At 32.7% G+C, this 12826-nt stretch overlaps 1 protein-coding gene across 1 annotated transcript in view; it reads left to right on the top strand.

Moving 5' to 3' along the window:
* LOC132746809 (neurobeachin-like protein 1) overlaps window positions 1-12826 on the top strand; it is a gene marked incomplete at its 3' end in the record, with an annotated part of 49468 nt that overhangs the window by 7915 nt on the left and 28727 nt on the right. Inside the window, 7 exon segments of the mRNA XM_060736062.1 lie at window positions 5670-5761; window positions 6446-6595; window positions 7255-7336; window positions 9512-9630; window positions 11282-11355; window positions 11567-11649; window positions 12181-12360. Of these exon segments, the coding sequence (XP_060592045.1) occupies window positions 5670-5761; window positions 6446-6595; window positions 7255-7336; window positions 9512-9630; window positions 11282-11355; window positions 11567-11649; window positions 12181-12360 (780 nt within the window).

The raw sequence follows: 12826 nt of genomic DNA on the forward strand, positions 1-12826 counted from the left end.
AGACCATGATGATGATCAAAGGAACTGAATGGGTTGAACAGTGCAGACCATGGTGATGATCAAAGGAACTGAATAGGGTAAATAGTGCAGACCAGTATTACTATCAAAGGAACTGAATAGGGTGAACAACGCAGACCATTATCATGATCCAAGGAACTGAATAGGGTGAACAGTGCAGACCATTATTATGATCAAAGGAACTGAATAGTGCAAACAGTGCAGACCAGTATTATGATTAAAGGGACTGAATAGGGCTAACAGTGCAGACCAATATTATGATTAAAGGAACTGAATAGTGCAAACAGTGCAGACCATTATTGTGATCAAAGGTCAACTGAATAGGGTGAACAGTGCAGACCATCACGATGATGATCAAGTGGCACACAATTACTGGCTTATCTTCAGCTGCACTTGCGGCATCGACAGAATGAGTTACTGCCAGCAAGCTAAAGAGTTAAGAGATTTTTGATGTCATACTTTTAGGATGGTTATTTTCTTATTATTTTTTTACAAATTTTCAAAACATTTTCTGCTATTCATCACCTCTTGTTAACAGTGCTGAAGACAGTACACAGAGGTAAAGAAATTCCAAAATGTTGAGTACACATTCTGAGAATGTTATGTTTATTTGTTAGAATTGTTATGTCTGCTTAGAGGTAGATATATGTATATAAGAAGCATGTTTTTAATTGCCATTTCCTGTGAAACATCTGTTTTAATTGATCATTTTGTATAGATGTTGAACAGATGCTTTTCGAGATGTTGTCCATAAAAGAAAACTATTTTCTTACAGAATGCATGATGTTAGATTAATGTTGTCCATAAAAAATATTAATTTTTAAGATTATTATTATTAAAAGTTATTTCATAATCAGGTTTATTCTGTGATTTTTTTTTTTTGCTTCTGCAACTCTTTAACAAATCTCTTTCATACAGATATTTTGGAAGTATTCTTTTACAAAGTATTTTTTTTTATTTCAACAGACTGAGAGTTGAATAACAGTTTATTTATAACAATGACAGACAATTACATGTATAACTCTTGCATTGCAAAATAGATACCTTGATAACAGGTAAACACTTGTACTGCACATAGCTTATCTGAAATTGGGTATCGATTTTCTGCAGTGCCATTAACCACTGAAGATGGTAAAATTTGATTTAAAATCGTTTATTCAATTAGCAATGAGCAGTTGAGAGAACCAAGATGAAATTAATTGATTTTAAACCCATTAACATGATTTCAAAATATCGGGTATTAAATTCTTGATTGAATTTAATGTTTATAACTCCCTTTATTTTTTAAATGACTTTTTTCAGCTTTCAATTTTGGAACTGTCCACTATAAATTTTGGGGAAAGCAAGAGATGAAAATTTAAAGTTTAAGTTAGCAGCTTACAGATGTATATAATACAGCCTGGTCTGTCTGAGCTTTAGGCTGGTTCTATACAATTAACATAGGCTTTGTCATTTTCAGAGGGTTTATCAATAGTATGTAGATCACTAGATGAAAGGAAAAATGCAAGTTCAGTTTTCAAGCTTAAAAAATTGTGAAATTTCTTATCCCTATAACAAAAAAAACAAACAACAAACAAACAAACAAAAAACAGCAACAAAAACAACAACAAAAAACAACAAAAAAGGAAAAATGTAGGTTTAGTTTTCAAGTTTGCAAAATTGTGAAATATCTTATCCTTGTAACAAAAAGCAAACAACAAACAAACTAAAAACAGCTACAAAAAAACAACAACAAAAAAAGGAAAAATGCAAGTTCAGTTTTCAAGTTTGCATGGTGAAATTTCCCATCCTTGTTATAAAAAAAAATCTGTTGAATTATTGCCCTGAAGGAAGATGAAGATAAAAATTAGGCAATTAGGAATGGATAAACATATATTTATTTCAAATATTCCTCCCTTTGATTTGTTATCTAGAAATATGCTGAGATTTGACCACTTTCTGATGATAAGACCAGATTTTAGATGTTTTTTACTCAAGGTTTAAAGGTGCATGCCCTCGGATGTGTAGACAAAACTTAAAGACCCATCATGCCCCAGAAATTTTTCACTTTTATTTCTCAGAATCTTTTTTTTTTTTTATTTTTGGTAAATTCTATTATATGTGTAGTTTCCAACAAGTTTTTAGCTTTTTTACAATTAGTACAATATAGTGATTTAGTATTTTGTATGGATATCATGATAATGTTTTGTTTATGTTTTGCTGCTTTTTGTGACATATCATTTAACGCTATTTGATTATGGTATTGGTAACAAGCATCTAACATAGTTTAGAACCATTATTATACCCCCAAAAACGAAGTTTGGGGGGGTATATAGGAGTCACCCGGTGGTCGGTTGGTCGGTCTGGCGGTCGGTCAGTCGGTCGGTCGGTCCAGACGTCCGTTGCATTTTCCTTGTCCGGACCATAACTTGAAGACTAATGGTTGGAATTCAATATAACTACATACAATGGTCAAGCACATTGAGAGGAAGTGCAGTGCACAAGAACCATAACTCTATCTTGACTAATTACAGAGTTATTGCCCTTTGTTACTTTTCCTTGTCCGGGGCATAACTTGAACACTACTGGTTGGAATTCAAAACAACTTCATACAATTGTCAAACACAATAAGGGGAAGTGCAGTGCACAAGAAACCATAACTCTATCTAAAGTAATTACAGAGTTATTGCCCTTTGTTACTTTTCCATTGCTTTCTTTTGTCCGGACCATAACTTGAAGACTAATGATTGGAATTCAATATAACTACATACAATGGTCAAGCACATTGAGAGGAAGTGCAGTGCACAAGAACCATAACTCTATCTTGACTAATTACAGAGTTATTGCCCTTTGTTACTTTTCCTTGTCCGGGGCATAACTTGAACACTACTGGTTGGAATTCAAAACAACTTCATACAATTGTCAAACACAATAAGGGGAAGTGCAGTGCATAAGAACCATAACTCTATCTAAAGTAATTACAGAGTTATTGCCCTTTGTTACTTTTCTATTGCTTTCTTTTGTCCGGACCATAACTTGAAGACTAATGGTTGGAATTCAATAAAACTACATACAATGGTCAAGCACATTGAGAGGAAGTGCAGTGCACAGAACCATAACTCTGTCTCTACTAATTACAGAGTTATTGCCCTTTGTTACTTTTCCTTGTCTGGGGCATAACTTGAAAATTACTGGTCGGAATTCAAAACAACTTCATAAAATTGTCAAACACAGTAAGGGGAAGTGCAGTGCATAAGAACCATTACTCTATCTAAAGTAATTACAGTGTTATTGCCCTTTGTTACTTTTCCATTGCTTTCTTTTGTTCGGAGTATAACTTAAAAGACTAATTGTTGGAATTCATTATAACTTCATACAATGGTCAAGCACATTGAGAGGAAGTGCAGTGCACAAGAACCATAACTCCATCTTGACTAATTACAGAGTTACTGCCCTTTGTTACTTTCCATTGCTTTTTTTGTCCGGAGCATAACTTGAAGACTAATGGTTGGAATTCAATATAACTTCATACAATGGTCAAGCACATTGAGAGGAAGTGCAGTGCACAAGAACCATAACTCCATCTTGACAAATTACAGAGTTATTGCCCTTTTGTACTTTTCCTTGTCCAGAGCATAACTTGAAAACTACTGTTTGGAATTCAATACAACTTCATACAGTTGTCAAGGACATTAAAAGGAAGTGCAGTGCATAAGAGTCATAACTCCATTTTGACAAAATACAGAGTTACTGCCCTTTGATACTTTTCATTGTCTGGAGCATAACTTAAAACATACTGGTTGAAATTCAAAACAACTTCATACAATGGTCAAGCACAAAAAGAGGGAGGAAGTGCAGTGCACAAGAACTATAACTCCATCTTCAGTATTTATAGAGTTATTTTTTTTTGCCCTTTGTTCCTTTTCTTTGTATTTCTAGACTTATTACAGAGTAATTCAATAAAACTTCTTCAATGGTCAACCACATTGAAAGGAAATGCAATATACAAGAACCACAACTATCTTTAATTGCCCACAACCATAACTCTATATTTCAATTCTTTTACAAGGTATTCTGTTACTAGTAACATCCTCATTTCCAAAGCAGTCTTGTGGGGGTATTAATCACATTTAGTGATAGTTCTAGTTTAAACATTATATTAGACTCTTGTTTGACCTAGCTTTCTAAAGAAATTAATAAGTATTTATTTTTGAAGCATAATATGTGCCTTTAAGGAATTTCATTATCAAAAGCTACCAACTGTATATATAGAGCTTGTTTAGACTACCAACAATATAGAACTTGGCCTCAGGCTCTGTACTGGTAACAGAGCTGATAGGCTGGTCACTTTTGGTTCCAGTTAAAGTTAAATGTAATTTGTATAGATTATAATGTATTGTAAGCATCTTAAACTAGCTTAAAACACTTTGTTATATGTAATCTTGATAATGTCTATAAAGGTTTACATCATGTTTGTGAAATTTCTTACAGACAATTTGTAGTACTTTGTCTTGTAGTTTGGATTTTTCTGCAATTCTTCAGCTAAGAGTTGTTTATTCTTTCATTCTCTTACAAGAATTTAGGGCCTTTTTCCATCTTTTTTGGGAAAAACCCTCAAAGTCTAGAAGTTGGAAAGGTTTTGTTGAATTGGAGAAATTCTATAATGTTAAAACCGTGACTACCTTATACATGACTTTGAAGTATGTCTTATACATGTATGTAGGATTCCTTGGATTTATGTTGTGTGGAACACATAACCAGTCCATATTATGATCATTGAACACATAATTTCCAGTCCATATTATGATCATGGAACACATAATAACCAGTTCATATTCTGATCATGGAATACAGAACACATAATAGCCAGGCTATATTTTGATCATGGAACACATAATAGCCAGTCTATATTTCGATCATGGAACACGTACATGTAATAGCCATTCCATATTCTGATCAAGGTACACATAACATCCAGTTCATATTCTGATCATAGAACACAAAATAGCCAGTTCATATTCTGATCATAGAACACATAATAGCCAGTCCATATTCTGATAATGGAACACATGATAGCCTGTCCATATTCTGATCATGGAACACAAAATAGCCAGTCTATGTTCTGATCATAGAACACATAATAGCGAGTCCATATTCTGATAATGGAACACATGATAGCCAGTTTATATTCTGATCATAGAACACAAAATAGCCAGTCCATATTCTGATCATAGAACACAAAATAGCCAGTTCATATTCTGATCATGACATACATAATAGCCAGTCCATATTTTGATCGTGGAACACATAATAGCCAGTCCATATTCTGTTCAGTGACTGAGCTGGTAGCTGATTCAGTCATTACTAATGTTGAAGATTTTCCTAAACTGTTGTATGGTTTTGCCTAGATTGAAAGATGCAGAGGTTTATTTCAGGTATTTAGCATGGTATAGGCTAGTTCACATTGGGCTCCTTAAACATATGCTATGGGGAGCACATGGTAGCCATTTTGCTCTTTTATTCTATCTAGATCTTTCCTTCTTGCACACATTCGCATGTATTAACATATCATTTCTCATACTCGAAACAGTAAGTCTGATTTTGTTACGATAAGTTAAGCTGATAATTGTGGTCTGTTACAAGTTTCATATTTTCTCTTCTTTGTTTTTCAGACTGATCCAAAAGCATTACACGACTATATCGAACTATTTATAGAAACATACAGGGATCTGATAGACTATGATTTGAATCATTTAACTGACGGGTAAGTAAATGAAATAAATTTGTTCAATGCATTAATAGATATTAATGTGAATTCATTTTATTGGCATGAAAATTAATGGTTTTGTCATAAAGGACATTTTTGTTGGTCTCACAACTGATGAATTGTTTGTGTTTTGCAAAAAAGTAAAATGTAAATAATTTGTAATGCAAAATAATCATACAGCAGAGAAAATGAGATTTCCTTGGAAGGACTGACTTATTCATGAAACCAACCAAAGTATTCATTAGTATCATTTTTCAGTATACATTGTTTATAATTCTATAACGTTAATAGAATAACTATGATATCAAATGAGAAAGTGTTCCGCGCATGCTCAGTCAGTGCGCTTTTGGTATGTCGTTTGACATAGTTGCATGAAATAATCAGTCACAAATTTTTCAGTATACATTGTATATAATTGTATGTGCCTTCAAATTTGTATATGAACTGATTGATCGTAACTTATAGGTCTTCTTTTTGTCTGAAATATTCTATGAGGGTTAACATTAAAACAAAGCTGGAAAGTTATAATTTTATAATGCAAATTGCATACAAGCCAATTAATTCTTGGATAATTATTTATAAAACAACAGATTTTAACAAAAAACTTCAGTAATTATGTATCATATGGTATATTGATAATTATATAATTATGTCATTGTACTTTTATTTTTAATACAACAGGTTCTCTGAAGAAGGTCCACATCTGACCAAATTGCCTGATGGGATACTACAGGTGCTTGGCAACCAGTTGAATCAGTGTTGCTGTGGTGATGACCTAGATACGATCAAACTAGCAACAAATATTGTCAAATGTTTAATTGTTCTGTGCAGGTGAGCATCTTTTGTTTTTCGTATTACAACAAAGTATAATTAAGTTTAATGTACAATTTTTGGACAAGTATTTGACTTCCCTTTCAAAAACAATTGAAAGGGAAAGACGGCTTACAATAGTGTAGTAATGATAGTTTTATTTATGTTTTATTTATAAGTGGCTTTCTGAAATTTCTGTCCTGATTTATGATGACACTCAGTAACATAGGTAGTAAACACATCTACTTTTTGTGCTAGCAAAAAAATGATACAAGTTGAATGAAATAAGCCTGCAATAAATCGTACAGTGATCCAGAGTAACAGGTGCTTGTGCTCACATTAAAATGGTGGCTGCAACCCCTCAGTCATAAGGGGCTTCAATGTTAGATCAACTTTCGAATAAAAACCACTTACAATGGGTAAATAGAATCACTGTATCATTTACTGCGAGTCCATGTAAGTCAAGGTGTATATTTTTACCCGTGTGTGATCTTAAGAGCTAAATGGGTTTGAATAAATCCAGAAACATTTGTTTGGTAATTGCATGCATTGGTTTCCTGAAATTTTGATAAAAGCTGATTCAGAGGGTAAATAGCTACAAAAAAAAAGAACACAATTGAATTTTGTTTGTAATTAATTCATTGTAAAACTCTAGGACTTATTTCTTTTAACTATTGCAGGAATCATGATAATGTGCAGTTAGTAGCATCATGCGAGTTCACAAGTTATGCTGTTAACATCGCCACTGCTGTTGTAAATAAGGTAAGCAAGCAATTGAGATTTGAGCTCCCTACCACTTGCCCCTCACCGCTGTGGGTTTGAGTCCCGACAGGGACTTTGGATTCTTTCATGTGAGGAAGCTATTCAGCTAGCTTACAGAACGTTAGTGGTTCTATTCAGGTGCCTGTTTGTGCCTGAAATAGTGCATGGAAGGGTACCCAAGGTCTTCCTCCACCATAAAAGCTGGAATGTCGCCATATGACCCATGGCACAAGGTCAAACACAACATTAAAAATAAAAAAAAGTTCTTAGTCACATGACATCTGTTATTGCTCTGTACAATATTCAGGGTTGTTTTAAATTCCTCAACTTTAGCTAGCAGAAGATCAGTGGTTCTATACAGGTGCTGGCTTGTGTCTAAAATAATGTACAGAGGTGCATCTAATCCATATGACCTTTACAGAGTTGGTGTGACTTTAAACCCCCCACCCCACCCTCAAAGAAAATAAATATAAATAGATAAAAAATTCTCAAATTATTTACTCGGTGTCAATTTTGATTCGATTAAATTGATGCAAATATATTACATGATTTAGAAAGAAATGTAAAAGCATATACATGGTTGAACTTTTGAATTAAAGGTAATTTACTTTATTTTATAAATTAAATAAATGTAATAGATTTACATAATATTTTTGAAAAGTGCCACTTTCTTCAATTGTTAAAGATATAACATGCTCTAAATCCATTATCAAAACATTATTTAAAACACATGTTTGAACTTTTAAAAGTAATTAAAAAAATTATTAGTGATTTTCTGAGGCATGATGTGCCTTTAACAGTACATGAATTTTAAAAAGTAACATGGTTGCAACAGTTACCACCCAACATGAAATATATCTGCCTGATTTTGATTCCTAGATATAAACAACTGTAATCACTATTTATAGAGTGAAATCAATTCTGGGCATTGTTTATCAGAAAATGTCATTGTCAGTAAATCATCAGGCGAATACTTGTGTTTCATTTAAAAATAATGGTTGCCATGGAAATAAAATGAATATTGAGAGTTTTCTCTTTTTGTGAAATTATTTTAAATCATTAAAGAGCTAGCAGTTTGTAATTGACCAAGTACATGTTGTCAACTTATTGCAGTAATGGGTTATCTCCTATTAAATTAAGTAAGGAGTTAACATGTTACTGCGCTAAGGTGACAAAATATGCTTATAGAAATGGGAAAAGGTTAATGTGCACATATTCTTGCAATCTGGCTGGAAATATAATCGTTTTGATATTAAAATCACCCAGTGTAGTTATAATACTTCAAGGTTACAGGGATTTATGGTTAACCTGCAGTGTCAACCTGTATTGCAATATATTTCATGTTATGAAAAACAATTCAAACTAAAACTGTTATTTTAAACTCTTACCTGTGCAGAAATTACTGGTAATTTTACCAGGAATTTTCTGGGAAATCCTAGGAATATTCACTGAAATAATTCCTAGGGAATCCTAGGAATTCCTTGTTACTGGCTGGCGGTAATTGGAACCATAAAAAAGGTAATGACTAAAAAAGAAGTAAAATAAGTCTGCCCTTGGCAATAAATCTTGCCAGATTTTACCAATGCCACCAAACAGACCAAGATCAATGGAAAATTTATGCATGGTCTGCACTATTCCCATATTTAGTCAGTACTTATCTTGAAATTTTCACTAAAAAGATAGAAGGGTGGACAAGTCCATTTAAGATATTTGGCATGGTTAGGGTTGAGATGGTACTGTTTGGTTAACTTGTTCCTTTGCAAGATATCTCATACACTTTGATTTACTTTTTCCTTTGCAAGACATCTCTATTTTTTACAAGTTAGATACATACTTGTGTCAAAAAATGATCCTGTATTATAAATACTTATCGCTACATGGATAAAAATATATTGCAACAGTTGTTTAAGATGCCTCCAGATGAGCCAAAATTTTTACGTTATTAGGCTTGTGAAATGTTTATAATTAAGCTTGTTAATGTATTCTGAATATACAACAGTTTTATTTTAAACAGTTTTCATTTTATGTTAAAAATTTTTTAAAATGTGATGTAATAGTATCTTTTGTGACAATTGGTTTTTTTTTTTGGTCAAAAAAAAAGGTCAAACCACCTTGAGTGGGATAATAGTAGCTGTAAGACATATTTTTTTTAATGTAATGCTTTCTCGTTTTCAGATTAAAGGAAACATGATAGAGGAGGAGTTACAACAACATATCATTTTCCTGAAACTAACGCTACATTTCTTCGAATGTTTGTATGATCCATATTTTATATGGCGGAAAAGACTGCTAGGGTGAGATCCTTGTATTATTGTTGTTTATTGTTTCTGTTACTGTTGCTTTCTGTTGTTGACAGCCTGAATAAATGCAAATAACATATAAGAGCTGGTCTGTGTTTCTGTAGCAACACGGTACATGTGTACTTATGGTACAAAACTGGTTAGTAGTGGGTTATACTGCAGAAAAATGTTGTAAGCACCAACTTGCACAAATTGATATGTATACATTGAAAAATAAAAAAGTTATGAGGAAATATAAGGTTATTGAAACACTCTCAAATCCATACCTGGAACCAACCAGTACCAAGTAATGCATGTAAAGTTTCTTGCTCAAGGAAACAATGTCTTGCCACTGACAGGTTTTGAGCCCATGTGGTCAGCAATCCTTAGATTGCTAGTCCGATGCATTAACCACTCGTCCACGCTGTCACTCAATATTTATCTTGTTGAAAAATTGTATGATATAAAAAAAAACATACATGTTTAATGATATATATGTATCATATGTCTTTTGACAATTTTCCTAAATTTAGCAAAATGTGGTGTCTACAATCATGAAAGTTCTGGTACTGGTACTTAATTAATTCCAAAATAAAAGCACTGATACTGCACTAGTACTGAATTAAATTTAGTACTGGTACTGATCCTGTATAAGTTTTCAAGTACCACTACTGGTACTTAAGTACTTTTCCCCTAGTACCGGAACTGATACTGATCCTACATAAGTTTGCAAGTACTGATATTTTAGTACTATACCCACAGTACTGATGCATGTCTTTGGCTAATTAGATAAATTCAAACAAGATTATTTAGCATTGTTTTATGATGAAAGGTTTTGAAGCGTATTTAAACCAATGCCTGATCACTAATTAGGAAGCTTTGTGAAATTCTATCCAATAATATGACCTAATTAAAGTTAATATTCAAGCCCACATTAATTGATTTTATTATTTTATGAAATTTTCATAATAATTCGCCCACCTTCATTGTAACATCCAAATATTAAGTAATTTTCTGAAGATGTTAAAATGCTCATTTTAATTACCATAATTGTAGTGAATTAGAAATTTAGTGCTTTTATTCAAAGTGAAGGCTAAATTAACGAATCTGTCAATTAAATCCAATTTCAAATTGAACAGTTAATTTGTTTCACATATATTTTTTACAATTGAAAGTTTCAGTGTTTATTCTGTACATTAACTTAAATTCTCAGTGATAAGAAACCAAATTATCCTAATGGCAAATTTTATAGATTGAAACAATTCTACGTATCCATGGTAAATTTTGATAAGGATTTTTTGGTAAGGACCAAAATATAAATATATACTAGTAAATTGTGCAAGCCAAAATGATTGAGCAGTTTAAGTACCGAACACGTAACTTACCCTGATGGAACTGACAGTGATTTGCCTTTGCTGCCAGTGTAGAGCCAGGCTGGCCGGTGCACTTTTATGCCATCTGACCATGCTCTATACTGTTCGCTGACCAACTTCAAATTTTGATCGTGATATCAAGGAAATTTTTTTTTCTCAATTTGAGTTATTATAGAAGTGGTTTGTCAAAGAAAAAATCAATTTGAATGTAGCATGTTTTATTTATTTCTTTCATTAGGAAAGATCAAAGAGTCTTTTTGCATGACTTGAACTATACAATTTTAATTTTACAGATGGACTAAGAAGCTGTCTAGTTCAAATTATAAGCCAGCTCTGCTACATGTAGAAATCATACCATTCTTTCATGGTAAGTTGATACTGGCTAGGAAATATTTTTAATAGATAAGTTACTTCTGATAATGCCTGCAGACATTTCGGTTTTGACAGTTTGATTAAAAAATGTTATTCTTTTACTCTTCTTTGTTCCTTATTGTTTTTTTTTCCAGACGGTTTAGCAATGTAGAGATCAACAAAATTAAAAATGTAAAATCTATTGCATTTTATTATATGACTTACAGATTGTTTCCAGAAGAGCTGGTTACCGGCAGATTTAAAGGTACACTTGATACACGTGTTTGGTGCTAGTATATCCGGATCTCAGGTAAGATGATCAGATATAATGAAAAACTCACTGACTTACTTCTGTCAAAAAAGAGACCATATATCTGTTCCCATGTTTCATATTTTTATGTCCCCCCCTCCAAACACATTGATAGATAGATAAAAGTCAGGGATATTGTGTTTGTCTATCTGTAAACAACTTTACCTGAAATCTTAGACCATTTAATCCTCAATCTATAAGCTTTAAGCTAAAATCTTCATGCTCTGACTCAAGATGCATTTAAAAAAGTAGACTTGACCTTTAAATGACCTTAACCTCCAAGGTCAATTTCTAAATTTTTTTTTTTTTTAGAAAATTTCTCTTTCGCCGTTGTGTTTATAAATATTTATTGGACACGAGCATGAATGCTTAATTAACATATGTTGTTTATTTCTTGTATCAAAGGTAAATGGACAGCTCTTCTGTATGTTTAATGCTAATTCCAAAAATCAACGTCTTCAGTTATATAACACAAGTTGAGTGTTTATATATCATGCCACCATTATCAAACTTTTTCTTTTTTGCCTATAGCATAATGCGTTGAGTGCAGTTACCCCGGCAACCTTGGATGTTCTTCTCAAGATTCTGGCTTCTAACGGATCAGACAAGCCAACCAATGAACAGAGAGAGGAAATGCGGGGGCTGAAAAATCTTGTGCTGAAATGTATGGTCAGAATGATTCATGTGATACATTGCTGTAGTCCTGACCTGGTATGTGGAAACATTTTAGGCATATGTGTTTTTACACATCTTTCATATCTTTTTCCTCATTTGTAACACATTTATATAGGAATCAGATAACAATTCTGACTGCATCGTTGTAGAATAATGCATGGTTCCTGTTCATACGCGTAGGAATATCATCACAATGGTTGATAGGCCTGAGTGATTAATTAATAAGCATTTGAAAGAAAAACAATGCATTATAGTATAATAATTCTTTGGTAAAGTTAAGGCAAGTGAAAGTGCTTGGAAGACAGCAACTTTAACAATTTTAGGCTGTTGTTTGTTGTTGAATATCTGTCTGACTTTAAAACTGAAACTAGACGACTGAAGTTAATTGCATGGATGAAAATACCCACAGGTTGTCTAGGAATTGACTCAATTAATCCTTACCCAACAAAATATCTTAAATGAACTTGTCCATCTTTCAATCTGGACAAAAACCATTCGAATT

This window comes from Ruditapes philippinarum, unplaced genomic scaffold (genome assembly GCF_026571515.1).
Source record: "Ruditapes philippinarum isolate M1 unplaced genomic scaffold, ASM2657151v2 ctg5267_1_1_1_1, whole genome shotgun sequence".
NCBI classification, from domain to species: Eukaryota; Metazoa; Mollusca; class Bivalvia; order Venerida; family Veneridae; genus Ruditapes; species Ruditapes philippinarum.